This window comes from Pinus tabuliformis, chromosome 2_1 (genome assembly GCF_031772625.1).
Source record: "Pinus tabuliformis cultivar Carrire ecotype Pingquan chromosome 2_1, CPIR1, whole genome shotgun sequence".
Lineage (NCBI taxonomy): Eukaryota > Viridiplantae > Streptophyta > Pinopsida > Pinales > Pinaceae > Pinus > Pinus tabuliformis.
This window is the reverse complement of record NC_142299.1, coordinates 355,218,869-355,245,746: the sequence shown is the minus strand read 5'-3', so window position 1 is coordinate 355,245,746 and position 26,878 is coordinate 355,218,869. Positions and strand designations below refer to the sequence as shown.

General features: G+C 38.6%; 1 protein-coding gene across 3 annotated transcripts in view; it reads right to left on the bottom strand.

Moving 5' to 3' along the window:
• LOC149200331 (cullin-1-like) overlaps nucleotides 1-7,707 on the bottom strand; it is a 38,969-nt gene extending 31,262 nt beyond the window's left edge. Inside the window, exons 1-3 of one of the 3 annotated variants that reach the window (XM_089402657.1) lie at nucleotides 7,539-7,707; nucleotides 6,988-7,197; nucleotides 6,585-6,684 (exon numbers count right to left, since the gene is read on the bottom strand). In XM_089402657.1, coding sequence (XP_089258783.1) covers nucleotides 6,585-6,684; nucleotides 6,988-7,148 — 261 coding nt within the window. In that variant the 5' untranslated portion in view covers nucleotides 7,149-7,197; nucleotides 7,539-7,707. The remainder of the gene's footprint in view (nucleotides 1-6,584; nucleotides 6,685-6,987; nucleotides 7,198-7,538) is intronic. The other 2 variants (XM_089402658.1, XM_089402659.1) reach the window with 2 other exon arrangements.
• Between the last annotated feature and the right edge of the window lie 19,171 nt (nucleotides 7,708-26,878).

Genomic DNA, 26,878 nt, shown 5'->3' with positions numbered 1-26,878 from the left:
GACAATAGTGACAAACACAGAGCAGCAATGGCACATGATGCAGTACAGTGATGATTGGTGAAGCATGATGAGATGCAACATAGTGATGATGGGTGCAGCACAGTGAGGTGCACTGTGCAGCATGATGATGAGAAGCAGCACAATGACAGGTGCAACATGGTGATGGAGTCACCTCGAAAAATCAGTTGAAGTAGCATGTCTTCAACTAAGTTCAGCGACCTCATGTATCATCTACTTAGAGATGATCTATACTCTTACTTAGATAAGTCAAAGTGTTGACTTCTGTTGTGTATGTACTATCTCTCTCTCTCTCTCTGTGTTGAACTATCGAAGAACATATAAGAAGAACTGATCAAGGGTTTCCCCACATTAGGGTTTGTCCCTGGCTAACGCCACATTTTGTGTCCTCTTGTCTTGGCTTGTCTTCTGTGATCTATGTTTATGTTCTATCTACAATTTACTTTAATGTTGATGTGATTGCTAATCTGGAAAAGATATTGAGCTAACTGTGAAAATTGAAATAAATTGCTCTAAGCATAGAACATACCTAAAATTAACAATGGTGCAGCAATGATGATGATCTCAACAGTGACAGAGAAGAGGATTGATGTCTTGGTCTTGGAGTGGCAGAATAGGTCAAGGGTTATGGTCTTGGTATTCGTCAATTGGAATTTTTATAAGAAGAATTTTGTGTGGGTTTTCCTCTCCAAGAGGGAGAGGTTTTGGCACTGGCAAAAAGCTGAATACTTTGTGTTCTTGTCTTTTTTTGTTTTGATAGCAATTTGATGAAGCAAACTCACACTAACAACAAAATGAAGATCAAGCTAAGATAAAATTGCAAAAGGACTTCACAAATTGTTATCATGCTAAGAAGAATCACTTTAATTTATGTTTGCCCTAGATTCTTCAACACGGTATTAAATTTCCATGAGCAAGAAAGTTACCTCGATCAACAATTTGTGGTCTCTATGCCAAATAGAGAAAGACAAGTTGAAAGGACTCAAACATCTGCAGAAAGGAAAGGGAAGGTTGACAAGACAGAATAGTACTATGGAAGATTATGGAGAGGAGCTCATATCGTCGAAAGGGTGAACGAAGCTAAAGAAAAGGGTCAAGGGAATAGCAAACCTCTATTATGAATGAGACAGTATCTCTCAAAAAGGGTCCTATCATGAGTCCTTGTAGATATGACCATGATAATAAGATGCATCGTGGCATCATGAAAGCATTAGAATCAAGAGCTCGTGATATCACCTGAGAAACATGAAGGACATAGCTCTTGGAAATCTCAATGGACATTAAAGGAAAGGAAGAAGTCATCTAGATCAAAGGAAACATTTTCCAGATGGGATATGCAAGATCTTGTAGATTCTCTGATAGAAACCTCAGCAGAGGATCCCCTCATCTAGGAAGGCAGCAAGTGTTTCATCAAGAAATCCAATTTATGGAATTCATGAGATGAAGGACTGATGACATGAGAAATGAAACCGATCAAGGGATTGAAGATCTTTTGAAGGAAGTAGCTGGAAGAAGCAAAGGTAAATTGAGATATGTATGCTTGTATTTGTATTTTATATTGTCATGTCATGATATATGGTTGCAGGTAACATGGATCAAGCATGATCAAATGGAAAATGATCTCATCCTCTGAAAGGATGCAGAAAGGCATAAGTCGCACTATATGAAAACAACATAATGTCCACATATGAAGTATGGGGTGATTGACCACAGTTAAAGAAACTTTGATTGAAAGCTCCTGGGAATGGAAGGTGTGAGGATGGAAGAGATCGTGAAATATGCAACCATGATGAAGGCAATCAACATCCAAAGGATCAGGAAGATTTGACCAAGAAATCTCCCGGAAAGATGTGAAGACTCTAATGGAAGTCTAAAAAGATGAAGACCCTTGACAACAGATATCATTGGGAGATGTGTCAACATGCATGCATGATGTTGATACCTACAAGAGGATGTCACTGGAAAATGCCATCACCAAAAAGGTAATATGTGATTTGTTTTCGGTTTCTGACCTCTTGGAGAAAGTCTAGGTATGTGTGAAGGGCCATGGTAAGGTGAGTTGTGAAGGATGTCACAACTATGTACCTTGTGATCCATAGCAATCAGTGTTGAAGGAAAGTGAAGATAGATGGCCCTATGAAGGAAGCCCCAGATGTAAAGCCAAGGAGGATACTTTCCGGGAAAGAAGGAATGACATAATGGAGGAAAGTGATGGATGGTTGAACCCTACATGTGAAGAAATTGATGACATCGAAGTCTTGGATCGTCAGTCAACTGGAAGACCCTATAAAGTACTGATGATAGAGTCCCTAGGTAAGAGGGAGCTCTGGGAGGTTTCTATGAGTAAAGGAACTCGAGTATGTTTCGAAGTGAAGAAAAACTTGGAACTCATCCATGGTTAAGAGGGAGAGTAAGACACGACATTCTTGTCTTCAGTTTGGAAGAAAGAATGGAGGCTTATATAATCATCTGGCATCCGACACTCTTTGAGGATGTGGTAGGGCATCCAAGAGAAGAGTGGGCAAGAGGACCAATATTCTTAAGGGCTGGGAACCCAAGATAAGAATTGTCCTAGTAGGGCATACTCAGAGAACACATGGGTGGGTATGACCCTAAGAGAGACAATGATGATGCATGTCTATCAGTCATTGGTCTCACCAACATTGTGTGCTCTGATCTAAGTGAGAGATAGAGCTATTAGTCAAAGCCTTGCTATTTGAAATCAATGTTGGTTGAAATGATGCTATAACAGATGGATTGCAAATCCGGTTCTTCTTATCAGAAAATTCTTCAGATTGAGAATGAACAAGTACCATTATGAATACATCCCTCGTTAAGAGAGAGTGTTGAAGAAAGTGTAACTAGGTTCGGTCTTCATAATGACATGATCTTTGTAAATGATGTAATAAAAGACAATAAATTCATTTTGCATGCCTTGTTGCATGGGTTTCATGAGCAAGAAGTGTCACTAGGTCAAAAGACTTTTTCTTGATGTCTTTAGGATTTACTAATATGTCAAAGAGTCAAGTCATGTATGAAGAAGCTCTTCATGAGGTTATGTAAAATGTATTCAAGCCAAAGTAGCCCTCCAAGACCAAGAACAGTCCTCCATTGGCAAGCTCAAGAAGTCTGCAAGGTCGATAAGAAACTCATAATGTCAACTTCACTATTGAAATTAAATATATAAATGACAGTCACGTCGGCTCAACAATAGGGACATGTCGGTTCATTTGACAAGTTGGCTTATTTGCAAGGAGAAACCACTATAAATACCCATCTAGGGTATCTGCAAATCTCAAGGTACAAAATTCACAATTTCTCCTCTCTGAAACTTTGTATGGTATAGGAGCAGGTCCGCATCACAGGAAGGCAAATTGTTCAAGGGTTGACTGCACCTCAGATGGGTATAAGGTGCAAGTAGACTAGATCTCAGATATCTAAAAAGGCTCGGTGATGATCACAGTGATGAAGAGGATAGTCCTCTTCTCCTCGGTGGTGCACATCTCAACGAAAGCGAGCATAATGATTATCTTTGGATGGAAAAAGGGATCTCTGAATCCTACAGTAGCCCTAACAGTCTCGGCATAATTGTGATAAATTTAGGAATATATCACAGTAAGATTCAGACCTGTCTCCTTTCAGCTTCAACATAGATCTATGTATCGCGGTGATCTCACTATTTCGGCACAGTAAGTCACAGTCACAATCCCACAGTCTCGGCATGAGAAGAAGGAGCAATAATGACAATGATTATTACAGTCTCGGCATAATGAAAGGTACAGTGATGACAATAACAAGGATTATCAGTCTCGACATAATATGAAAAGGTGACAAGGATCATCACAGTCTCGGAATACACTCTCAACATGGTCACAGTCAATGTGATGAGGATCTCAACTACAGTATAGTGATGGAGGTATGATGAAACAGTCATCATGGTGATTGTCATAATGAAGCTCTCGGTGTGTCGATGAAAGCATAAAACAAAGATCATAATGAAGATCTCAATAGACCTTGTTGACATGGTGAAGAAGCAGCAGTGAAGATCTCAGTGATGCAGTAGTGATGGCTTCAATGGTGCAGCAATGATGATGATCTCAGCAGTGACAGAGAAGAGGATTGATGTCTTGGTCTTGGAGTGGCAAAATGGGTCAAGGGTCATGGTCTTCGTATTCGTCAATTGGAATTTTTATAAGAAGAATTTTGTGCGGTTTTTCCTCTCCAAGAGGGAGAGGTTTTGGCCCTGGCAAAAAGCCAAATACTTTGTGTTCTTGTCTTTTTTTGTTTTGATAGCAGTTTGATGAAGCAAACTCACACTAATAATAAAATGAAGATCAAGCTAAGATAAAATTGCAAAAGAACTTCACAAATTGTATCAGGCTAAGAAGAATCACTTTAATTTTTTGTTTGCCCTAGATTATCCAACACTAACAAACCCTAGAAGTATGAAGAACATGCTTTTACTTAGAAGACCATAAGTGAGAAGATGAAACTCGTGCTTTAAAATAATAACTTTTCTTTCTTCTTTTGTTTGTTAAATAAGATATACTTATTGAAATGGGTACAACAACAATTATGAAGACCGAAACTAGTTACATTTCCAGCACTAGGGATTGGATATATCCATTGTTTTCGACCTAAACTCAGCTTATACAACACCCAAAATTTAGGCTTAAACTCGGTTTAAAGACCCAGCAAACTCGACCTTAAAACCACTTAGAGAATCTACCTAGAAACCACTGCAAAAACTGCCTGGAACAACTACAAAAATTTTCAAGATTTGTGCTTAGAATCTCGAGATTTGTGCCTGGGTATCAGCTAAAAATTTTAGGTTGCTCCTCCTATTGTTCAAACTCCTCATTGGGATGCAATATTGCCTCCTTTCTCTCCTTGCTCTCTAAGCTCTCTTCTCAATGGCTCAAAACAATGAATGGGAGTAATGTCTTCCTTTTCCCTTTTTGTCTTCCTTGAGTGAGGAGAACCCTAACCCTTAGATCCAATGGTTGAGATTAAATCTCAACTCATTAGATCAAGAGTGGAAATCATTCCCCCTCTTGACTCCCTCCTTCATGTGGTCATCCTCAATTAATAAAACTCCTATTACTTTTTAATGTTTTGTACCATGTGCATTTTTTCTATCATAAAGTCACTTTTAAAACATAAAGGTCACTTTTGTAATATAAAGTGTACTTAGTATTTTTCTTATAATCACTTTTAAAACACGTGACTTTTATTATTTTTGTAAAATATACATCTCCCATAAAAATTAACTTAGCTCCATGACATTAATTAAACTCATAATGCAACCACACAAAAGAATTAATGTGTTACCCTAAACCCAAAAGATAAATACCCAAAAAAATACCCTTATTTTTAATATCCTCGCCTTTTAGCTTATAATCATGAGTCGTGTCAACCTTATAATAAAATTGATATGAAGAAATCTTGAGCACCAATTAAAAAAATTTATAATAGGGATTGATATCTCCAAACGCAAGGCACGATTAACATAGGGAAGTTCCCCATGGTCGAAAGCATCGCTAACTCTTCTAGTGGTTCAGACTAAGACTAGTCCCCTTTTACAATGGGTCCCTTCATTGGTGAATATTTCAAATTTGACCCCTTAAAAGCTTCTTGTATTGTTTTTCAACCTACAATTTTAGGAGGGCACTATGCATTTCTTGTTTTGCTATTTCTATAGTTGTATTATGGAGCTGAAGAAAATCATCTTTCTTTGTTCATCTCCATCAAAAGTTTTGGGAAGTTTGTGCTATAATATACAACGTCACAATTGTTTAAAGTGAGTATTTGCAATTGGGATGTTCAAGTTACAAAGGGTGAACCAAATATTAAACCGATCATTGCTTTTCACCAAAGTGGATGTATATTTTAATTATGGTTTAAATTATACCATTATTTTGTAGATTTTGGGTGGGTATGTATATAGAAAAAGAAATATATTGATGTAAATAATTATTTTATATATAATATATTTTAAAAGAAATATTTGGACCTGGAGTATCTCTTAAAAAAATTTTATTTGGCTAAGAGTTTGTTTTCCTAAGATATAAGGAAACAGGTTAAAAGCGTAATATTCTAGATATCGTCTTTTTAGGATGTAAGGAAACAGGCTAACAACCCAATCTATAGGCATCTGTTCACGAGTGAAAGTCTGCCCCCTTTGGTATGGTTTTCCTTCAATAACAATGATGAGTCAATCAAATTTAACAAATAACAGCCCATTAATTGTCCCCACTATTGGTTTGATAACTTAATTATGATAAATATTCACACTATTTTAGAAAAAACAAATAATAATAATAATATCATTACACTATTTGACATCATCAAATAAATTTTATTACATATTTTTAAGTTCCATGTTTTTTTTTCCGGGAAGCATGATAGCTTGTCAGATTTCAATAGGAATTTTAAATTCTAAGTATGGTTAAAATGATTTAAATATAACATAAAACGTAGAAGGACTTTGGATCAAACTAAAAAATACAATCATCCATAACCAGCGAATTTAAAGCCATCATGTAAGAAAACCGGAAATAACTCACAACTGAAGTGATGTACTCTTCAAAAGACTCCCTGTATCTGTCATAGAGTTGGCGAGACCAATCGTGCGGACGCTTTTGCGTGCACATCTTGAAAACAGTCCTGTGATTAAAAGTAAAGGAAGGCATACATTTTTTATATTTGTAGTTAAATTGGATAGAAATTGATTTTTAAAGACGTGGTCCAACCGTTAAGTGAAAAAATTTAGCCTCCATAAATTTTGTGATCCAATCTTAAACAGAACTATGTAATCTTGTGAATTGCTCCGGTAAAAAAATTCAGTTAAAAAAATGCTAATAACAATAACAATGAGAGGAATACTTTAATAAAACCCATAAGAATTCATACTTCCAAGTGGACCGGAGCTTTAACCATTGAAAAGATTTATTGGGGAATGGAGGATACGAGTAAATTATTGCGTATTCCTCGCCACTGCAAGGTACTTGGTAGTCCTTGCTATTAAATTCCTCTTCGGGAATTTCTTGCAAACTGTCCTTGACCTTCGTAATTCCCTTCTGCAAAATTTCCCATCCTGTCTCCAGCTCTATAATCTCCCGCTGGCTCATCGTTATTTTCTATATCTCAAAACCTCGACCTCGCTCCAAACAGGACACTCTGCCGGCAAGAAAAACCCTCGATTAAAAGTGCTTTTAACTCAGATAACAAACAGCCACGACAGACTCCAGCGATAGAAAAATACCGAACGAAACCCTAGGTTAAAAATACCAAAAAGTAGCCTTTACCCGCGTAAAAGAGTTAATGATCGGATCAATAGCTTAAAAGAGTTTCAACAATTTCCAGCAAAGGCAAAACCAGAACCACGGCCTAACAGATATCGAGATAAAAATGGCAGAATCGGAGAAATTTTGCCAGACGCCGAGGAATTCGTATCTTGATGGCCCCCTTATAAGGGTGAAAATTTAATTTTGATTAAGATGAATGAATACGAAATTTACCTTATGCCGCGTAGCAATGCGTAGTACAATACCAGCAGTTCGTGGCCTGCGAGGGTCTCGTACTAGGGCCGTGCCTTCATCCAATACCAGTCTGCAGCTGCGAGGCATCGATCCCCCTGGGCGAGCGCGTTCAAAATATTCCATATTTAAACGCGTTTGAGTAGCGAGTCGACATGGGTGACCCTTAGTCATCTGGGTCAAAAGGTGGTGAGGAAACAAAAGAAAAAACAGTTATTAGTTGGTCATGTGAAAAAATATTTTAGTTCAGTTTTTAAAATGGGGATGGTTTTCCGATAGTTTTTTTTTTTTTTTTTTGTCAAATCCATAAAAAAAATTTCAAAAAATTACAATGTTGAAGTGTTTGAATAGTTTTTTTCACGATTTAGCAAGATGAAGGGCACCCAAAATCTTGAAGTTTGACCATTGTAACCTAAAATTTGCCCGAATTTCTATTATTTTCAAACCTAATTTGTTTTAGGTCTTGTTACAATATTTTTTAAAAATAAATAATATGTTTTGGAGTTTTGAAAATTTATTGGATTTTTAATATATTGTTATAATATATTTTTAAAAATAAATAATTGTTAGAAATGGATTTAGCACGATGAAGGGCACCCAAAATCTTGAAGTTTGACCATTGTAACCTAAAATTTGCCCGAATTTCTATTATTTTCAAACCTAATTTGTTTTACGTCTTGTTACAATATTTTTTAAAAATAAATAATATGTTTAGTGGAGTTTTAAAAATTTATTGGATTTTTAATATATTGTTATAATATATTTTTCAAAATAAATAATTGTTAGAAATGGATTTAGCACGATGAAGGGCACCTAAAATCTTGAAGTTTGACCATTGTAACCTAAAATTTGCCTGAATTTTATTATTTTCAAACCTAATTTGTTTTAGGTCTTGTTACAATATTTTTTAAAAATAAATAATATGTTTAGTGGAATTTTAAAGATTTATTGGATTTTTAATATATTGTTATAATATATTTTTAAAAATAAATAATTGTTAGAAATGGATTTACACGATGAAGGGCACCCAAAATCTTAAAGTTTGACCATTGTAATCTAAAATTTGCCCAAATTTCTATTATTTTCAAACCTAATTTGTTTTACGTCTTGTTACAATATTTTTTAAAAATAAATAATATGTTTAATGGGGTTTTAAAAATTTATTGGATTTTTAATATATTGTTATAATATATTTTTAAAAATAAATAATTGTTAGAAATGGATTTAGCACTATGAAGGGTACCCAAAATCTTGAAGTTTGACCATTGTAACCAACAATTTGCCCGAATTTCTATTATTTTCAAACCTAATTTGTTTTAGGTCTTGTTACAATAGTTTTTAAAAATAAATAATATGTTTAGTGGAGTTTTAAAAATTTATTGGATTTTTAATATATTGATATAATATATTTTTAAAAATAAATAATTGTTAGAAATGGATTTAGCACGATGAAGGGCACCCAAAATCTTGAAGTTTGACCATTGTAACCTAAAATTTGCCCGAATTTCTATTATTTTCAAACCTAATTTGTTTTACCTTCTTGTTACAATATTTTTTAAAAATAGATAATATGTTTAGTGGAGTTTTAAAAATTTATTGGATTTTTAATATATTGTTATAATATATTTTTAAAAATAAATAATTGTTAAAATATTATAAAGAAAATAAATGAAATTTTTTATTTTATGTTTTTAATTGATTTTTAAAATCAATGTTTGGATCAACGTGTTTCTAATAATAACAATGATATTAATAATTACAACTTGGGGTGGCTCAATTGCCTCAATTGCCAATGGTCATGGAAATGAAGTGTCACCGAACCGGATGTCTTGGGTTCAAATCTTGTGTTATCCCCTGATCGGGGTGAGAAGTTGGACATGATGAAAATGTAGTCCTACCATGCTTACAAACAAACAAAAAATTACAATGATCTTTATAATTCAAATAATAACAATACTACACATAGTAATAATAATATTATTCTTAATAATAATAATGATAATTATAATTATGATAGTTATAATTATGATAAGAATTAGTATTGTTATTATTATCCAATTTTAAGGTCACAGCCAAGCCAGACACCAAATTGGTTTATGAGACCCGCTTGTTTGTGGGACAAGGGACCCACCTCCACACGACAATCTGAGTGTTAAGTCTATGAAAGCATATATACTCTACCCCCTTCGGTTTTGAACCTATGACCTCTTGGGAGGAAACACATGCTCTTAACCATTAGGCCCACTCAAACTGTATAATTCATCCTGCCCCTCTTTTAATAAAAGGGTGGTCAATCTCTCTAAATTTTCTTTTGATTCCTCTGTGTATCGCCTTCTAAAAAAAGGGTTAAACTTTGCCCTTGCCCTAGAAAGATCCTAGTTGAGGAGATTATTTGCTTCATTGAATTTGGCATCAAGGATTTGCCTCATCACATTAAAGATGGCATTAGGCAAGATTGTTTTGTTGTTCTTAGGAAAGTTAGACCTCCTAAGAGCAATATTAGTAAAACAGAATTTGAAGCCCTTAAAGCTTTGAACAATAACCTCGATATTGTTGTCCTTAAAGTAGACGAAGGAGGGGCGATTGTAATCTTAGCTAAAGATGACTACAAAAGGAAAATGATGGATCATGTGTGCAACAGTGGGAGCTATAGAACGTTAAGTAAGAACCCTTTAAAAAAAGGTTTCAAAAGTTGTTGCCTTCGTTATTAGACCTAATAATTTTGTCAACTACATAAGCCACAAACTTATTGAGAGTAACCCTCTCACTTTGAGAAGATATGGGCTTCTTAAGATTCACAAGGAGGGGGCTCCCCTTAGATCCATTGTCAATACTATAGGTGGGCGTACGTATATTCTAACTAGATATTTATCTCGGAAGTTTAAGCTTTTGGTTAGTCGTATTGATTCTTTTGTTAAGGACTATTTCTCTTTCGTGAGTCAGTTAAAAGAGGTTAAATTTGAGCATGGTGATATTATGGTTAGTTTTGACGTTGTTTCACTTTACACCAACATCCCTATTAATGAGGTTGTTGAGGTAATCCATCGCATCATTGACCCTAATATAGCCAAGCTTGTGGAGATTTGCCTTACCTCTACCTTTCTTCAAATTTGAGGGTGAATTCTATGAACAAATTTGTGGGCTTGTTATGGGTTCTCCCCTCTATCCTGTTGTTGCTAACATGTTCATGGAGGATTTTGAATCTAAAGCTTTAGTTTCTCGTCAATTTCAACCAAACATGTGGAAAAGGTTTGTTGATGACACCTTTATCCTTTGGCCCAATGGTCGTGATAAATTGTATCTATTTTTTCAGCATCTCAACAATCAATCAAGAACCATAAAATTTACCATGGAACCTGAAGTTGACAGTTGCTTTCCCTTCCTTAATGTGCTTGTCTCGAAAAAAGATGATGGTTCTTTCTCTCACCAGGTTTTTCGTAAGAAAGCTCGCACTGAGCAATATTTACATGTTAATTCCCATCAATATCCAACCCAGAAGCTAGGTGTTCTCAACAAATTAGCCATTCGGGCTTTAAAGGTTTCTGATGAAAACCATCTTCTTAATGTTTTTGAAAAGAATAAACCATCTCCTTAATGTTTTTGAAAAGAATGGCTATGAAAGATACCAAGGTATCAAAGCCTTTTTAAAAGCTAGTAGAGGTCATAGCACTAAAAAAGAGGTCGTTAAAGTGGCCTCTAGTGTCCAGCTTCCCTTTATCCAAGGGACTATAGACAATATTGCTCAGATTTTTATGAGGCACAAGGTTTCTTCCACCTTTATATCAACTACCTTTTCATGCAAGTTATGCCATGAATATGAGTGTTTTTCTTGTAATTGCAAAAATTTCAAGGAACAATATAAACAAACTAAAGAGAAAGATCAATGGGAGCAATCAAAACATCAAATAAGCCCATCCCGTTAAAATGCAACAACAAAAGGTCAAGAAACAATTAGTGGGGATGCTAAAGCTCCCCCATCTCCAAAAAAGATGCTCTCCCTAAAGGGGTCCAAGCCTCCTCTAGCAAAAGTAAAGGTCAAATCTTGTTTGGTAACAAGTATGAAGCTCTAGAGAAAATGGGGGCAGAAGGAGAAATTGAAGATGATACTCGCCACTCACCAACATATCCCAAAGGAATACCCTCGAGAAAGGAAATTTGAGGATAGGTTGTTGTTAGAAACATCCTAGCTTTAGATCGAAAGGAAGAAGAACTAGATTTGGAAGAGGAGGAAGTATTTATTTCCCCTAAAATTCCTAGATCAAATCAAGGAACTTTCTCAGCAGGCTCTATAGATGAAAGATACGAAGAAGAACGAGAGAAATAACATGGCCAAAGTAGAGCCTCCAAAAAGGTTTTAAGGAAAGAAAATAGAGATATAACGAAGGAATAGGTTGATAAAGACAGAGAATTGTGAATACAACAAAGAATAGACATTGTCTTTTCCAAAGGGACAAGGACAACTTGAAAATGAAGCGGTCTCCCCCCAATTCAAGGGGGAACAAAATATCATAGTAAATGATGAAAACAATTTCTTGGAATTGTAAGGGATTAGGCTCACGTAAAAAAAAAACGAACAAAAAAAGAAAATATTTTAAAAGTAAAAAGTCAGATAAAAAGGGGAAAACCCCTAATTCTCCCTCTCAAGGAGACAAAAATGGGGGGGCAAGAAGTCCTTCAAAAATGTAGATCTTTATAGAGAGATTGGGGGGGCCAGGAAATTAGTTTCATGAGGTGCCTCAAGGGGTCTTTGACCCTTCAATCATACTTATCCTACCATCTTCTTTCTATAGCTAACTATCCCCATTGGCCTGCAATTCGCTTGTTGCATATTCCTAGCAGCCAAAAGATATGCTCTAATTTGAATATTTACATGCCTATAATTTCCCATGAAACAATTTCTTGCTAGTCTTCTCTTCTTGATTTAGAGGATAAGAGCTCATTATGAGCTGCATTTTTAGGGGTGTTTTCAACACCACCCTCAACCCTTGTGGGATGATCCCTTTAGAGAATCGATGGAAGATTTTATCATTGCTCATAAATTAATCAATATCAAGCCAACAATTAGAAAATATGCTTGGAGAAATAAACAGTGGGCCCAACAGTGGTGGCAGTAGCGTGAAGGGTGATTCTTTGCCTCGAAGAATAATCAGAGTTTAGGTATGCTTGGGGTTTGGGTACATCAACTAATAACATAGCTGAACTTTTGGCTCTTTAGAAAGGTATGAAGCTCGCTATAAGGAAGGGCATAAGGAGAATGACGATATTAGGGGATTCGGTGATTGTCATAAGGAAAATATTCAAATCTAAGTTTGAAAGAGTCCCCCCGAATTCCACAATTGTGAATAAGATTTCACCACAATTAGAGAAATTCGAGGAGATTTTTCTCTTCCACATATTTAGGAATCTAAGCATGGAAGTAGACAAACTTGCCAATAAAGGGGCAACGCTTAGGCAAGGTATATTAGAACTAAATCAAGGCCAAAAGATTTTTTCTCCACTTACATGAAACACATCCTTATGTTTTCACTCAAATTAGCTAGCCAATTTTGCCATTACTTGAAACACAGGAGAGGCATTGAATTTGATGTCTTGTCATCTATGTTATAACCGTCTATGTGTTTCTCACTCTTGGCACTGGAAATGGACGAGCTACGGCGCACGTGGGTGGCAAGTACAACACATCTCATTTATTGGGTTCATGTTATTGTCGACTAGACATATGGTTGGGCTATTTGATTTGCTTTAAATGGGATTTGATATGGAATTCCTTGTCGCCAATCCGACCACAATTCTACATTACTTTGGTTTTTAATGCCTTGCACTGCTCTCTAGGACCAATAATTAATTTCATGGCAAATTACATTTCTTTTGCAGGATCTTGGATCCAAGTAGATCTATAATTAATGTCTTTCCTCGGATGTCACCTCCACATATTCTATGATCTGTTGTTATATATTTAGGGGCTCTCTGGGAATATCTTTTCTTTTTCTTCTACCCTGCGGCTTTCATTGTGGTTGTGTAACTTAAGTATGGGAAGTTTGGATGTGGAGACCTTTAAGGATGATTTTGTTGAGAATGAGTTGGAGCATTAAAAGTAATCAACAGAAAATATATTTAAAATATTAATAGACATGGTGGAAATATCAAACAAAAGATTGGAGTTGGTGGAGAAGGAGAAGGAACACAGTTTTCATCTGTTGGAGAAACATTGTGAATGGTTGCAATTGAGAATGGACAAAAAACTTGCAAGTATGGAGGTGGAATTGCTAATTTTAAAACTGCAAGCCAATGGGGAACCATGACAGTAGGTGATCCTAGATTCAAGGTGGGCAACTTAGAGTTAGGAGTCAGCAAGTAGGAAACCGAGGCTAGTGGAGTTAAAATAATAGGAGAAGGCATGTCTGGTAAGACTGAAGGTAATATGATACCTACAACAGAAGTTGTGCCCTCCATGGGTTTTTAAATTTTCAAGTGTTTTTATGTATTGCAAATATGCACTTTTTGGGGGATAGTTTTGCAGAGTTTAAGAGACATACCAATATAAACTTGTATTCTAGAAAGCATGCGGAGGTAATAAAATCATGTTATGGCTATATTGGAACATCGAAGCCTCTGAAATTATTGAAGCATGTAAATGGTTTTAGCCATGTAACCAGATATTTTAATACAAATTTTACCCATTATGTTAAAAAAAAAATTGTGGGCTTGAAACACATTGCTACTTGCCTAGATAGATTCTTAGTCAATAATGCTTTCCTTGATCATGCAATCTCATTCTCCTCTCATATGCTTCCATGTTGGGGGGGGGGGGAGGTCATCATTCTATTTCTTTTTCCATGTGCCCAAATGGGATTATGGCCCCCTTACCTTCCAGTTCAATCCTCAATGGCTTCAATAATTCAATAATAGGGGGTTATGGAAGTGATCTCCATAACCTAGAGTAAATGGATTAATGTTTCTCTAATATTAATTTGGGAATGTAAAATTAAAGATCTAAATGTAACTCTAAGGCTCTAGGTTAAAAACCATGACTATGACTAGGACAAGGCAACTAGTCTTCATCAATCTCAATTAGAAGATATTTAGAAGAAAATGGAAACTAATAGCATTTCATTAGAAAATTTGAAAGTGGAAAAAAAGAGTTTGACTATAGAAAATCCATGAAATTATACAGCTGCAGAAATGAACAATCTAAAAACTACTTTCTTTTCATATAGACACATAATTTCTCTACTAAAAATAATAAAGCCACAAAAAATTCTAGAGAAACCAACTGGGAAAACCCTTTGCTTGTTTGAGAATATTATTGAAAAAAATAAAGCAATAGATCTCTTACAAAAACACTTTGCTTCAATAGAGAATACAATGATATATCAACCTTGAACTAGGCTTGAAACAACCTACAAGAATGTTAATCCTTTCCTCCTAAATTTGTGCGCATTAGGAGCCTGGATTGCTCGTGCAAACTATCCCCCTATTAAATAGGGAACTTCTTATTTCTATGTGCACTTCCTTAAGGAATTGCTTTATTCCCCAACAATTCACACAAACTCTTCTTGTATGTCCTTTCTCTTGCAAGCTCCACACATAAACTTGTGAAACCTTCTCACAAACTCGTGAGCTCTATTTTCTTGTCCCACCAACTCATGCTCATAAGACAATGATCAAATATGTGCCTTCATCCTCCTTTTAAACCAATTCGAATGGCTAAAGTTAGCAAGTTCTAATTTTATGAAATTGATTTTATGATTGATTGAGTTAACTACTCATGCAACTCATTCTATCCCAGTTCTAGAACTTGAGATTCAAACATTAGTTCTTTTCTTGAATTAACTCACACTAGAAGACAACTAACTTGACCTTCCTCTTCAACGCACTAATTAACTGCTTCATAACTCGTCCCAACTTTTAGGAATGAATCCTAAATTATATATACTTGTCCTAACTTATAAGGAACTCAAGTATGTTAAAGAAGGAACTCGTTGGGACTTATTTGATTAAGGCACAAGTCGAATAATCCTTTCTCGCTACTATTTTCAACATTGACCTCTATCATAAAGCTTTAAAGGAAAAAGAAGAGATCAAACATCTAAAATCAAGGAGTATTTTTCTATAGGCAGGAGATAGGAACATAAAATTCTTCCATAATAAGGATAAAATGATGCAACAAAGGAATAATATTAAATCCATCACAGTGAATGGGGAAAACATCTCAAAATATCCCAAAATCAAGGAAGTTGCAACTCAATATTTTAAGTCCTTATATAAAGACTCTCGGATTTTTGACAAAGAACCAGGTCAATATATATTGGATCGCACTCCTCACCAAGTAACTCTCGAAGATGATGAAGAAATACTTTGGCCTATTGTTACGAACTTAAAATTCATAACAATTAATTAAAATATAAAAACATTAAAATATTATTGAAAGAAATACATTATTAGTTGTAATCAATTAATTAACATATAATTAGCTAAATGAAGAGACATTAGTCCCCAAAGGACATGTCTCTATGATTAGGCATGGCCAATCAACTCCTATTTAAGGAGCACCACCTCAGCCTTGTAAACATCATTCAAAACTTTATCAATTAATAATAAATATATCACATTCATAAATCTGATGTATTATTACAGTCTACAAAAATTTAGAATTTAATTTCTAACAGTGGTATGAGAGCCAACATTAGATTGGTGACACCTATGAGGTTCTGCTAGCCATTAGGCCCTACGGGCCTTCCATCCGTAGCCTGCGTTCGCTGTGCAAGTCTACTACAAGGTCGAACAGGCCGAGTGAAGAAATTGTCGTGCGACAGGTGACAACTCCGTGGCTATGGGGCTCCGTGGCATAGAGGAATAACAGTGTGCGGCGTCCGATCTGTTCTGTACTATTTGGGCGTGCGTGTTCTGCACCAGCTGTGGATTTTCCAAGATGTGACTAGGTCGAGTCGTGGCGTGTACTCCCGACAATATTCCCTATGCCTTCTCTGCTGTGTTACGTAAATTTTAGCTAGTGGAAACGATTAACTAGAGCCACGATAATTAATAAGTGCATCGGCCTGACAGTCGTCAATCGACACAACCTGAACCAAACTCAAACGGTGTGAGTGTCCACCTGATGTCGTTTCATTCGGGGTTCGGTGGGTGCTATAAAAATAAAATTGTTGGGGCCTTCATTTAATTTTGAAAAGGTTTTGATCAATTTTGGCTAACCGAAGGATGAGAAGGAAGTGGGTGGCAGTAACAGTCAGCTTGCAGAAGAGTCAGCGGGAAAGCAAGGCAGGAATAGGCAGTTGCACAGGAGTTGCGGCAAGGTGGCAGCGGAAGATAAAGGCATCCGAGAGGGTAGGAAAGCGCAAGAGCAACTGAGCAAGAACTATCAGTCCAAGCAGTAGAAAGGAATATAAAAGGGGAGGGCCAGAAAAGAAGAGGGTTGGTTGGCTAGTGAATGCGATAGTTGGCAAGGTTGTTGGAGCTAGCGATAGATATCCGGTTGCAGCAGATGGGTAGCAAAATGTAGGAGTCCAGGCGAACTTGGTCCTATGTGGGCTGATGTCAAACCCAAGGATCTGATCTGGGTATTCCTTGTAGTATCTTAAGGCGAATGTCGAAGTTCTGTTGTAATGTTATATTGTTAAGTTAATAGAAAGAAAGCTAGACTGGTTGCGAATCACAATATATATGGATCCCCCAATGTGATGAGTTTCTAAAAAATTTAAATGTCCCATCAAATGCATGTATATAGTAGTTCTTAAGTAATCATTGTTATGTTGCTATCTCTGTTTTGGTTGTAATGAATACATGTTTGTTATTGGATGATGTCTGGTTGGTGTTACCTTGATCCCATGTTGAACCTTTCTCCCTTTCTGGTCGCGGCATGCCTCCGGTGAGACTCCTTACCCTCTAGGTAAGGTGAAAATGTCGGCGTTGTCCTAGACTACACTGGACCATTGTTGGCCCTTTGTGCCCGAACCCAGGGTCTTTTCTCCCTGATGACTCTTTCGTGCCAACAAATGGTTCTGTTGCCAGGACCTAAAGTTACAAGAACTGGTTTGGAACATGGTGTCAAGGATATTCAAGAGAGAGATCAGAGATTGGTGGAATCATAAAGTATACCAGTTTGTAGCAGAGCAAGCTACCCGTAGAAATCAACCGATTTGCAAGGTAAGTGAGGGGATTTTATATGTTGATGGTACTAATGATCAGTATGAAATTTTTTGGTGCAAGTTTCCAGAATACTTGTACAATTGGTTAAGAAGGTTGAAGGGGCAGAACCAGTCAGGGGGATCAACGACAATTCGCCACTGCTAGGCTCCGTCGGATATTGCACTGCTTCAACAATTGGACAATGATCTTACTAGAGCAGTCGATTTTTGGGTAAAGACTACGGTGGAGGGATATATAGTCGAGTATGTCGCAGAGAGTTATCAGTATTTCTCAAAGGCGGAAGTTGTACTTGGCTCTGGGTTAAGAGGAAGGTTGATGAAGGAAGTGCCGATGTGGATTAAGATGTTTATGATAGAAGAAGGATTAATGCCCTCTCCCATCGCGAGGATGGTAGCGTAAACCCCAGTGTCGGGGGAAGAACGTAGAGGGGGGAATGTTACTAGTTGAGGACTAGAGATGTGGCTGAAGGGATGGATGTAGAAGAATTGAAGAAAGCTAGAGATGTCAAAGAACAGAGGAGAGCATTGATAGTGGAGAAGTGGCAAACGAGAGTGATTAAGACTCCGGGGAAGAGGAGGATGGACCCCCACCAATTAGGAGCGGTGATGGGAAAACCTCGAGTTGAGGAGAGAGGAGAGGAAGATGCTGGGCATAATACGAGTGGTGATGGAAGACGTAGGAGTTAGAAGAATGAAGAGGGGCCTTCCCTATAGGTTACGGAAGGTGGATCACAAGAGAAGAGGCCAAGTGGGTATGGAAAGAAAAGAGAAGAAGACCTAGGCGACACAATAACGAGATTATTTAATGAAGGAGAAAAATCCATTAACAGTCAGTAGCAGTACCCCCGAGACACTGGTGGTGTTTCCCCCGATCTTCCCTTAGTAACTTATTACAATCCGAAGGAATTTGTTATTAATTTATCCAAAGCGGTACGGGTATATAGTGCGCAAGAGAAATACAAAGCCAATTTTAATATTGGAAGAAACAAAGGAGATAGTAGTATCAGTAACTTAGGATTGCAGGGATCCCAGCAGCCTGGGAACAAAGGATTTGTGCTACTAGCTTACACCTAAGTCAGTATGGCGGGGTCTTTCACCAGATATCCAGAATTCGAAGGAAGGGGAAACGCGGATGTAGAGCAATAATGGTATCTCTGTGAAGCTAATTGGAGAGCACGTCAGACTCCAAACATTGTCAGTACAGTTGAATTCCAAACCACGATGAGGAAGAAGGCTCTGCGCTAGTTTATAAAAATGGGCGGAGCAGAATCAGAACTCCATGATAGATGATATCAAGAGGGGATTTGTGCAAGAATTCAACGTACCATAGACGGGCCAGTAGGGGCTTTTAGTGCAGTGGGAAATTAAGAAAAAGGAGGGTGAGATAGCCTAGGAGCTCATGCAAAGGTTTAAGGATGCCATCGCAGAGTTTTTTTACACCCTGGACCCAAATCACCAACAGGACTGGTTTATCAAGGCACTCTTGCCCCTAACCAAAACACCACTGACATAACATAAAATTGGAACCCTCCAAGATGCATTGGAACAAGCATCCCAAATAGAGGCCATGGCTGGGTATCCTCATGAATATAGGGGAGGGACGAGCTTGCAAAACCCATCGATCATGGGTCTCGAGAATCAGATCGCAATGTTAACGGAGAAGCTGAAGGATCTTTAGCCGATACGACCATCCAAACCCAATATATGGTGCATCCACTGCATGGTGGAAGGGCACGTTGCGATAGAGTGCCCCTGGTTGCGAGGGATTAATCATCCAGGGGGGAGTTGCAGCAATAGGAGCGCAAGGAACTTTTCTAGGAAGGAATAACCCAGACTTTTGCGAGATCTGTAGAGCATACGGACACCTTCCACTGATGTGCTTGATACTATAGAAATATTCCAACGTCCCCAATAACAACTACCATGAGTTCTGCGCATCTACAACGCATCACATTGATCAATGCAAAGCATTGAATGCTCTAGCGGAATGGTTACACAGATCTATGTTCAAAATTAATGAATCAAATCGGGGAGGACGCAGAGGAAACACGTGAGGAGGGAGAACTGGAGGGAGGGGACCTGTGAGGTGTTACAACTATGACCAGGAAGGCATGTTGCCAGGCAATGCCCACTCTCGAGGAGACCTTGGTGCTCACAGTGCAAGATTAATACCCATGCCACAGAGGATTGTTCGAAACTCATTGCAAAGTGGGAAGAAAGGACCAGGCAGAGGGGGGCTAACCTGGTTAATGTTGAACCGTGGGCCGATGACAATCTTACCGCAACCAATATTAATATAGTCACTCGAGGAGGAAAGAGGACCACGGACCCACCCTTGATTGTTAAAGCAGCATCTCCATAGAAAGTTTATCAGCACGGACGACAAAAGCAGTATTATCATGAGGCTGCTAAACTGTTAGAGATGACCAAGAAGAGAGACAACCAGAAGTGGCAGGATCATGTGCTTGAGCGTGGACAAACAATTAAAGAATGGCTTAAATTGCTCTTGAAGATTGTTGACGATGAAGGCATGTTGAAGGAGTTGTAGAAAATTCTGAAGGCTGTGATAGCCATAGAAGAAGGGGAAGTGGAGAGATCACTCGCAGATTTGCGAGAAAAAGAGCTCCAAAAGAGTGAAAATGAACAAGAGAAGTGGCAAGGAGTTTTGAATCAATGCGTAGGTTGTAGGGTTCCAGATAAGGGACACAATGTTAGACTTAGGGTCGGAAGTAAACATCCTACCTAGGAAAACATGGGAGGCAATGGGGAAGCCACAACTAAAATACTCGCCAATTCAACTAAGGATGGAAAATCAATACTGTATACTACTTGTTGGGAGGTTGGAGAACGTGGAAGTCGATGTGGCGGGGGTGAAAATGCATACTAAATTCGAAGTGATTGAGATCATAGGGGACAAGGACCCATACCCAACGCTACTTGGGATTGATTGAGCTTATGAAAACTATGTTGTCATAGACCTAAGAAAAGAACTGATAATTTTCGAAGCAGAAGGATTAAGGGTGATCCAACCCTTGGACCCATACGAAGGACCTAGGTTCATAGAGCCGGTGGATGACAGGGATGAACCACAAATGCTAGACCAACTTTACACACTCACAATGGGGAAGAGGGAAGATTATATAAACCCAACGAGAGGAGGCTCTGTTAGCTAGAGAAGTATCCAAAGCTCAGAGACTGGCTTGGAAGTTGCATGGGATGCATGACAGCAAGGCGGGTATGAACTAAACACCAGACATTGTGCAATGGTAACCCGAGTAAATTGGATAGGGATGGAGGTGGGATATACCAGGAAATTACGGAGGATGAAAATATTCCCTTTCTTGATACCACCCTCATGGAAACACGGACAATATGGTGGAAGACGTACCGCAATGCACTAAGAGACTGGATGAGCATCAAGCAAGCCATGAAGGAAAAATTTTCCCAAGAGGAAGATTGGCCACAAGATAAAGCAAAGTACCAGGGGGATTCAAGTCCCGAGAAGCACATCGAAGATTGCATAACAAATTGGAAAAGCCAGGGAATGTTGAAGGGTCGATGGGTACATGCATTTATACATACCCTCGGAACAATCCCCCGAGCTTGTTATGTACAAGAGGAGCTCCATTGGCGGACAACAGATTGGGATGTTTTCAAAATACAATTTGTTAGCAACTTTTCATTTAGAGGTAACGAGGCACACATGAAAGAGGCACTCCAAGCGATAAAGCGGGTTATGTTCACCCCAGAGCCGTTAGTTGAAGGAGGGCCCTATGAAAATTTTTTTCCATGTTTGTACAACATAGAGTCGCCAGGATATGCGACCTGCGACAAGGTGGACACAGAGCCAGAGGAAGATGGGTTGGATGGACTGAGGCACCTAACCTTCGGGGAAACAGAAGGAGAGCGCAACATCCGAGAAAGCCCCTTAATAAGAGGTGCACACCTTCTACCAATGAAACCAAGGAAGCAAAATGTTAGGATGGAGGATAAGCCTAAAATATCATATGTGGAAGACTACTGGGACGAACAGACCACAAAAGAGATTTTTGACATACTACAGGAATATTGGGACCTATTCCTAGCCTCAATAATAGAGCTAAAGGGGATAAAAGGAAATATTGGGGAAATGAAGATTGTTTTGAGACTGGGTGCCCGGCTAGTAAAGCATAGACTGTACAGGTTAAACCCAAGGGTGAAGGAGAAAGTTAAGAAGGAGATCGACAAAATGCTAGAAGCAAGAATTATATTTTCAGTAGATGAAGTTGAGTGGATAAGCCTAATAGTCATATAGAACAAGAAGGACGCAACTGAGATCAGAGTATGTGTTGATTACAAAAGCCTTAACAACGCATGTGTTCATGACCCGTTCCTAACGCCTTTCAGTGAGGAAGTCCTAGACAATGTGGCAGGGAATGAAGCATATACGTTCACAGATGGATTTTTGGGGTATTACCAAGTTCGAATAGTTGAGGAGGATAAAATAAAAACAACATTCACTATTGAGTGGGGGCCATATGCATACAATGTAATGCCATTCAGACTAAAGAATGCACCAACGACTTTCTCAAGGATAGTCATAACATCATTCTGAGACTACATTCACAAGTTTCTAGAGGTGTACATGGATGACTAGACAATGTATAGTCTATTAAAACAACACACCAGCTTATTAAGAGTAATGTTTGAAAGGTGCAGGCAACTGCAGATTTCTTTAAACCTCAAGAAAGGTATCTTCGCAGTCTCGGTTGGAACACTACTAGGCCATATCGTCTGCAAGGATGGAGTATGTGTAGACCTAGTGAAGGTTGCGGCAATTGTCCACATGGAACCACCGTGCAACATAAACCAACTAAGATCATCTCTAGGTCATAAAGGGTACTATTGGCGATTCATTAGGAACTACGCATCAATCAAAACCCCACTGGAAAAACTACTGAAAAGAACAGAGGAATTCGTTTGGACTGAGGATTGTCAGACGACTCCGAATAAGTTAAAGGAAAGACTGGTAAGTGTGCCTATACTCGTATATCTCGACTGGAACAAAATGTTCCATGTGCACATCGACACATTGGGTATAGCACTGGGAGCGGTCTTAGTGCAACCTGGGGAAAAGAATATGGACCACCCGGTGTACTATGCTAGCAGAAAGTTGTCGACTGCGGAGAGAAATTATACAACAACCAAGAGAGAAGCCCTGGCAATGGTTTATTCTCTCCAAAATTTCAGGCATTATTTATTGGGCGCACCATTTAGATTCTTTACAGACCATTCCATGCTCATATACTTAGTAAACAAGCCAGTACCAGAAGGAAGAATACGTCGATGGTTGTTGTTGTTCTGGGAATTCACTTTCGAGGTAGTCATAAAACCCGACAAACTGAATGTGGGACCAAACCAACTCTTGCAACTGGAGATAGGGAGAATGAAGGAGCAGTGGATGATTGATTACCCGATGCCGACTTATTCAGAATAGAGGCAATCCCAAATCACCTAGAAGAGATCGCCACATTATTAACAACAGGCCATTGCCCATAAGGATATATAGCAGCATAGAGACAACACTTGGTAGTAAGGCCCGCAGACTACTAGTTGATCGCAGGACACCTGTACAAGATGGGTTTAGATCAAATAATTAGGCATTGCATCATCCAGCACAAAAAGAAATGATGTGTTATGGGAATGCCATGCGGGGATTGTAGGAGTCCATGTGGGAGGTAAAGCCACCGCAAGAAAGATACTACACGCAATACTCTAGTGGCCAACTATTCATAAAGATTCTAAATGATCCGGATTTAAACAAGAACGCAATAGATTACAGAGATAACCATAAATACAGAGATGTGATAACCATAAATACAGAGATGCAGCGGAAATAATACTTCATTTCATTAATGGAAAATACTGAAATATGCTTACAAACAGAAATGGAAAGAAACCAGCTAGGGCGATGGTAGCTTATCTCTGAGAAGAGATGTGGCGGCTACATGCCTCTGAACTGTTCCGAACTGTGTTACAATGAGGCTCGAAGGCCTCTTTATTGTTGAGAAACAATGGAAAACCCTTCACGTCCCGAAACCTAACCCTAGAAGATGAAACGCCAAATTGTGGGCCCCGTTTGGGTAAATTGGTACATCAATTTCTCGGGGTCGTAACTTTGGCATACGATCTCCGTTTGACGCGTACGATAGCTCGTTAGAAAGATCTATCCGAGTACTACCACTTTGGGAGGCAACACGGGTCCATGGACCCGTGTTGTCCCAGATTCCCAAAAAAACGTCGTTTAGGGCCTCAAAACGGCTCCAGAAGTTCAGGTTCCGAAAAACTGCTAAAAATAGTAAACTGTGCTACAATTTAGGAAACTAAAAAAGCTGAAAGAGACAGTTGTGGGGGTCCAAATGGGATAGGTGGGTGGCCACCAACATCCACCTGGATCACTAAAGAATTTGCTAAGAGATGCAATGTCTATCAAAGGGTCGGAAAACCTTCGCGACGGGATGAGTTGCCTCTATATCATGTCCGCACAGTTCAAATCTTTGATAAATGGGCAATGGATTTCATTGGACCAATTACACCACCGGCGAGGCACTCGCGAGCGAGATACATAATAATAGCAACAGAATACCTCACCCAGTGGGCAAAAGCGGCAGCTATCAAAGACTGTACAACAGAAACAAATTCAAGGTTCATTTTCGAGAACATAGTCTTAAGGTTTTGATGCCCAAGAAGCCTAATAAGCGATCAAGGAAAGCACTTTCTAAATGAAACCATTGATACTCTATTGAGAACCTTCATGATTCAGCATAACAAGAGTACCCCTATCACCCTCAAGCCAACGATGCAGTGGAAGCATTCAACAAAATCCTAGAGAAAGGGCTAACAAAGGTCGTGTCAGCCAATAGGGACAGCTAGGATGAAAGAATACCCGTAAGTCTATGGGCATACAAGACAACATTAAGGAGACTTCATAAGGAAACTTCGTTTCAGCTAGTATACGGAATGGAAGTTGTGGTTTCAACAGAATTTATATTACCAAGTATGTTCATATATGAAGCCACAGGAATGACAGACAACATAGCCTTGCGCGACAGACTGGGTTAGCTGTTGGAACTTGACAAAACCTGCTTCTTAGTCGAGTTTCATCAATCAGTAGAGAAGATAAGGCAAAAAGTGTGGCATGATAGGCATATCAGGAAGAAGCCTTTTGAAATAGGGGAACAGGTACTCCTATATGACAGCAAGTTCCAAAAGACCATTTATAGTCATGGAAATCAAAGATTCAGGAGCAGTAAGGCTTACGCAACTGGATGGAGTCTTGCTACATGGATGGGTGAATGGCGCATGCCTGAAGCCTTTCCGCAAAAGCAAAAAAATAAAAATAAAAAAATGCAGCAGCAACTTCAACACGCCGCAACCCATTTGTGGTCGGGGGGGTAAGAGTTAGTAGTCACACATATAATCCCATTCTTCAAGGTACACGGGGGCATGCACTTTTCCCAAACTTTATGATCACACACTGTACCCATCCTTTCTGCCGTAGCGATAATCATTTCCATATTAAGTAACTAATAAGGCAACTGTCAAAGTAGGGGCCGAAAAATCCTTTCCCATTAAGTTCAAAATTAGTTAATAAATAACCCTATCACAGCAAAATAAATACGCCATGCATCCCACTCTATACTTTCCTAGTCCACGTCATGGTTTCACATCCAAGTCGGCTGATGACGACGAGGTATAGCTAGAACACATGGGAAAGTTTTCGGAGTAATTAGTTGTTAAAGTCCAGTCAGTCAGGAAACGTCGTGTCAAGTCCGACTACTAAATTTGCAGGATAATGAAGAGCATTCTAGAACTTCAATCATAGATAGCAGAAGAATTATAAGGCCACTTTGAAGAACAATTGCAAAGACAGAGGAGCAACAAACCTCAGGTGCAGATTGTGTATCACAGACGAAAGAAGATGGCGAAAGGAATTGTATCCATCCCACAGGATACATAGGATGGAAGAATTGCAGTTGCGGCAAGTTGGTAGCAGAAGATAAAGGCAACCGAGTGGGCAGGAAGGCGCAAGAGCAGTCGAGTAGGAACTGTTAGTCCAAATGCAGAAAGGAATATAAAAGGGGAGGTCCAGAAAAGAAGAGGGTCAGTTGGTTGGTGAATGCGATAGTTGGCAAGGCTGTTGGAGCTAGCGACAGATATCCAGTTGCGGTAGATGGGTATCAGAATGCAGGAGTCCAGGCGAACTTGGTCCTATGCCGGCTATAGTCGAACCCAAGGATCTAATCCGGGCATTCCTCGTAGTTTCTTAAGGCGAATGTCAAAGTTTTGTTGTAATGTTATATTGTTAAGTTAATAGAAAGAAAGCTAGACTCGTTTCGAATCACGACATGTATGGATCCCCCAATGTGATGAGTTTCTAAAAAATTTAAATGTCCCATCAAATGCATGTATCCAGTAGTTCTTATGTAATTGTTGTTATGATGTTATCTCTGTTTTGGTTATAATGAATACATGTTTGTTATTGGATGATGTCCGATTGGTGTTACCTTGATCCCATGTTGAACATTTCTCCCTTTCAGGTCGCAGCATGCCTCAGGTGAGACTCCTTACCCTCTGTGTAAGGTGAAAATGTCGGTGTTGTCCTAGACTACACCGGGCCATTGTTGGCCCTTTGCGCCCAAACCCAGGGTCTTTTCTCCTTGATGACTCTTTCGTGCCAACAAAAACCAGATACGGTGTTTCAATGACAGGTGAGTACCAAAGACCTGCGTCATATCTGCGATAGTCGAACCATTAGCTGCAGCTCTTCCCGTGGTCACGACTACGTTTTTGTCCGTGGGTATAACGTGGTGTTTTGTCCGTTGGGTAACGTTGAATAGTGTGGTAATATAATATACATATATTATAACATTAGATAGTGGTTATTGTATATATATTTAAAAAATGGGTCTTCAAGAAAAAAAAAAGAAAAAAAAATGGCGGCCAACAACAACAATGATGATATGAAAAAGATTCAAGAGGACATCAGTAAGATGAATAAATGCCTGGATAACATCAAGAAGTCAGTTAGTAAGCAGGACCAGATGACCAACGATATCTCTTACTTAAAAATCTTAATGAGTCGGCGCTTCAGAGAGACCGATCCACCTTCAGCTA